The 5361-nt window shown below is 26.3% G+C and overlaps 1 protein-coding gene across 1 annotated transcript; it reads right to left on the reverse strand.

Moving 5' to 3' along the window:
* Positions 1-4631: 4631 nt before the first annotated feature.
* On the reverse strand, positions 4632-5006 carry EIN_313650 (hypothetical protein; the record flags this gene model as incomplete). The annotated part of the gene is made up of 1 exon (XM_004259666.1): positions 4632-5006. The coding sequence occupies one exon, from the start codon at positions 5004-5006 to the stop codon at positions 4632-4634; it is 375 nt and encodes a 124-aa protein (XP_004259714.1).
* Positions 5007-5361: the final 355 nt, after the last annotated feature.

The following is a 5361-nucleotide window of genomic DNA, read 5'->3' on the forward strand; positions in this document are numbered from 1 at the left end:
GCGGATCCCCCCTGACCCCCCCGCAAGCGGGGGGGAACCACATCCGCGTCCACACAGTACGGACAAGGAAAGTGGGTGACATGGGGACGCACAAACAGTGGCTGAAAAGTGGACTTCCTTCAAAAAACACTCGCGGCAAATATTTTTTTTTGGTTAAGGTGGTCAATGTAGGTCCCTCTTTATTACATAATTTTTAAAAAAAATTTTATTTTCTTATTAGTAAAATTCTTATTTGATTTAAGTACAAATAATTTTATAAGTTTAATTTAATTAATAATATATAATATAAATATTTATCATTTTCGATTTTTTTTGAATAGCGCATTGGTATTTTGTTTTATTAATTTAATATAGATATAAAAATTAATTATAATAAATAATTAAATAACAAAACTAATATTTTGAAAATTATAATTTTGTTTATTTTGAAATTATATGTTTACACACTCAAAAAGTTTACATGTTTGATAAATTAATTCATTTTACAATGAATACGTAAAGTATAAAAGAGAATCATTTTATATTAATTATCATAATAAAATCATTAATAAGTAACTGAATAATCATGTAATTATTTCACTGTTCAATAACAGTTGTAGTGTCATTTTTATAATTGGTATTATTTATGTGTGTAATCAGACATAATAAATAAAAAAGATAATATATATCAAATAAAGTTATTTACATGTTATTATCAACAGTGAGTTATTGAAAAATAATCTTATTAGATGTAGTTAGACAATGAAAATGGTAACACCTATTTTAAATATAAAAAGTATATTCAATTATCAAAAATATGTCGAAAAAAATGTTCTCTTTGGTTTTGTTTACATCAACAAATACGTTTGAACATGATTGTTAATTATTTATTTATCATTCCATGTCTTGTCATATTGGTAACTATGTGTGTGAATATCAAAAAACTACATTTTTAATATGAAATACAATTGTTTGAATATGAATATTTTAAAAGAAATACAATTAGTTTTTTTGTTTACCAAATAATTTTTTTTTGTAATCACTTTTTTTAACTTAAAAAATAATTAATTAATTATTTTTTTATATTTATAATTATCTGACAAGCATTTCAAACCTTTTGTTACCAGTTCTTAATTATTTTACGTATGTTTTTGACTTTAAATAATTATTGTCAGCCCAAGCATTTTGATGGATCTTCAAGGTCGCCTTAAGATGTTTGTCACAAAATTTATTATTTTTATTTTTCATTATTGTTAATTTACATAAAAAGACGAAACATTTTTAATTGTCATGACTGATCGAAAAAAAATATATTATATGTAATTTAATATTATTTTAAATAACAATTTGTTTAAAAAGTATAGAAGTTATAAATACAAAACAAACAAAATTTACTTGATGAAATGAATTAATAACAAAAAATATGAATACCATAAACAAATTGAATTATACCGACTTTTTGATTCTTTTCATGTTAAATATTCAACAAATATGATAATTTTGATAGACTTCAATATAAATAAAAACAAATTTAAAATAAAGAACTTACAATTTTTACAATGATTGGCTTTATATTATAAATATATCAAATTCAATATTGTAAAATTGACTTTTTTATTAAAATATTTTTGTTAAATATAATTATATAGAAATTAAGTCAATTAAAAATTAATTTTGTTGTTTGTTACAAATAAAAAACACACAATAATTATTTTTGTGTTTAAAAATACATTATAATACTTAATAAATTTTTAATTTCGCATTTTAACTTCATCAATGAATAGAATTGTATTTGTTTATAAGAGTGCAAAATAATAATTTTTTAAAAAATAAAAAAACAATTTAAACTTTTCATTAATTTAAAAGATATTGTGTTAGAATAATATGCAAATATTTTTTGTATTATTTAAGTTGTTTTGATTAGTTTTAATTTCGACACTAAAAATATTATTTAATTTCATCAACATTGAAAAATCAAATCTTTTAAAATAATTATAAGATTAAGTAAAATATTTAAAAAATAAAAAGTCAATCGTTATTGTACAAACTTCAAAATTAATATAGAACAAAACGTAGTGTGATCATTTAAAATGCTTAAACATGAATACGAATATTTTAATGATACACAAATTCAAAAAGATTTAAGTATTTATTGATATACACAAATTGTTAATTGTTGTTATACTTAATAATTTAATGTTTGTTTTGTGATCTAAATTGTCATTTTTACACAGCACAATTTGAACATAATTACTATAAATCACATTAACATTTACTGTTGGCATTTTTAAATAAATTATATTTTAATAAAATATAATTACAACGTTCTAATACACATTTAATTTTTCAAAACACGATATAAAATTAAACTATATGATTTTATGTTTCAAAAATAACAAAAATTGACATAACTTGAATTCTGTTGTTTTTTTATTTTTTAATGTATTATATCAATTAAAATATAAAGATAATGTTAATTAAAATCAATTAATGTTCTATGAGCAAATTTGAAATAACTTGGAAGTTTTAAATTTCAAATAAAAAAATAACACTATATAAAGATTAACACAAATTATCATTTTTTTGTAAAAACTATATACATATTTAAACAAATTTATAAAAATGTCGAGTTTTTTTAATATAGTCATGGTAAAAAAGGTTGTTGATTGAATATAGGTTCGGTTTATTTTTGTATTTCAATAAAAGTTACACTTATGGTGTACCCTTAATTGAAGTTGTTTTCCCTTCAAACAGAACCAAAAAGAACATATTATTCAAATCAAAACAAAAAAATAAATAGAAAATGAAGGGAAAGAAGATTTCTTCTCATTTATAAACAATAACAAAAAACAATAACAAAAAGATGATAAAAGTTTCAATTAGATGAATGCTCTAGTCAATGGCAAGAGTATTTTATGCTTTAAACAAGTAAAAAGCCAATCATCAAAAGAAACGCTAAACCTATATTGTCAACACCTTCTGTATTAACAAAATGTAAACAAACTCCACAATTCCACCTTTTTGACAACCAGTATTAGTTCAACTAAAGCAAATAAAGCCATCGATAAACACATTGAACAAAGAGAAAAAAACAAACAATAATAAGCAGTCGTGAAAAAAAGATTGTTGATGTAAGAATAATTGAGGAAAATGCAGTTGTTACTTAAACGCGAGTAAATAATAGAAATATCAGTTCCATTGATCTGTTAAATATGTAAAAATCAGAGTTGATCTGTAAAAACTTAAAGTTTACAAGATGTCATAATTTGACAATTGTATTAAAAAGACGTTTTTAAAACCATATTTTTATTATTTTAAACTTAAATAATATTATCAATGATTGAATAATAAAAATAAATTTCATTTTGAATTCCTTTTGAACTTGTGTACTTTGATTAATCTTACAGGTCAGCCCAACTTAAATTGAAATTATCAGGAAATATTCAAAAAATAAATCAAACATAACACAAATTTTCAATCATTTTAAAACGCCTTCGTTTTTATCAATGTTTAAGTTGCTTCTTCTTCCGGGTAAGGCAACAGGAACTACGCAAACCTGTTCTCCCAAAAACTCTCGTATTCTGAAGGCATACTCCCTACAGTAAAAAAATTCTGACATCATAAGTACCCTCCTTTTCTTTTCCAATTTGCTTTTTTACGTAACTACACATGTGAAAGGCTGAGGTGTTGTTGTTGTTTACGCAGGCAATTTTGAACGATTGGATGATTTCAACGACTCTTTTTGTGACCATACAAACATATAACTCTCCAACTTAGCAGCATCTATTGCACCGTCTTGATCCTTGCGTTTTAAAATTTCCATTTTTCTTCGCTTTGTAGCCTTCTTGACTTCATCTTCAACATCATCCTTTTGAGACATAACACCAACGGGGTACTTCATACCAACAAGCCGAGAAACTACCGAAGAACCCATTGCTCTCTATCAGTTAATAACAATAAAATAAAAGTAAACATGTTAACAAGACTTATAACGGTTTTGAATAATGATATTATTTCACTAATTTCTCTCATAATAAAAAACAAACTTTTTGAACGCCAAATATGACGACGTCCAGTGGCTGAGACAAGTGGCTACTGTGTGGGCACAATAATAATAAAGCCACTTTATTTTCGAACAGCCACTTTCTAGCACCATCTTTAATGTGGCTAACACAGTTGTCTTGTATTAAAACCGCCCATTCTTGTCGGCAATTTTTTCTTCTTAATTCCATTTCTGGTTTAATACATCTTTCAAACCACAACGTGTATATGTCTTCAGTAATGAAGGATTTGCGTTGATATGCAATTTCAACATCATCTCTGTCTATGTATCTGTCGATTTCATTTTTCATTGCCAAGTTTGATAGTATGATCATTGGTTTCAGCGTGGTGTTGTTGGCAAATATTCCTGCAATCAATGTTATGCGTTTTTGAGAGCGATCAACAGAGTAAGAGTTGGTGTAGTCATACTTGTCGTCAACATAAAAGTCGCTTTTTTGAATCCACAAATGGACAATAACCACTTTCGTCCATGTTGATAAGGAGGGAGGGTTTAACTCCATTCAAGTGGACAACTCTTTCGCCGGCATATTGTTTGTCATTGTTCAACAAATCAACAGCTTTAGTTTCATAGCTTCTTAACTCATCTTTACTCAGTTCGGCTCTCTCCTTATCCATTGGTTTGCAATCTTCTTAATTAAACCTTCCCTTCTCAAACTGTTTGCGATGGTTCTTTTTGATACTTTCTTCCCAACAACTCCTTCTACAACATTTCCCATCTCTTTAGTGGTGATTGGTTTGGTGGTGTTTTGTCTTTCTCGAATTGTTTCCAACAACAACGGCATCCTCGATTGATTAATTTCTCGTTTTCTTCCAGACTTCCCTTCAACATCGTCATACAAGTTGTTGAGGCGGGCCGTCGAGGGTGAGACACCCAACACTTTGGCTTTCGTTTCAATTGAAACCTTTTCAAGCCATTTTTCACTTTTCAACAATTTCATTTGTTGTTGGAGTGTTAGACATTCCATGATTTCTGTTGCATGGGTTTCACAGAAATCTAATAAATCACAGCCACGACCCGATTTTGTACTGTGGCGCAACACGCTCAAATCCAATTTTTTGAAGCGGGTTTTCGCTGTGGTTTGGACATGATTATTGAGTTCTGAAACCAGCTGTATTTATCGTTTTTATTATAATTAATGGTTAATTTTATTAATAATTATAATTTGAAGTGTTTCGAAAAATTGTCTTTATTATTCCCCAACAATTTGACATCTAATCGCAATATATTTTTATGAAATTTTGGGTGATTTCCCGTTTCTTTACGTAACAATTGACTCTTTATTTTCTATTTTTCATGTTATCAAGAAAATAAATTAAAAA

Source organism: Entamoeba invadens (genome assembly GCF_000330505.1).
Source record: "Entamoeba invadens IP1 unplaced genomic scaffold scaff_1105074726353, whole genome shotgun sequence".
NCBI lineage: Eukaryota > Evosea > Mastigamoebida > Endamoebidae > Entamoeba > Entamoeba invadens.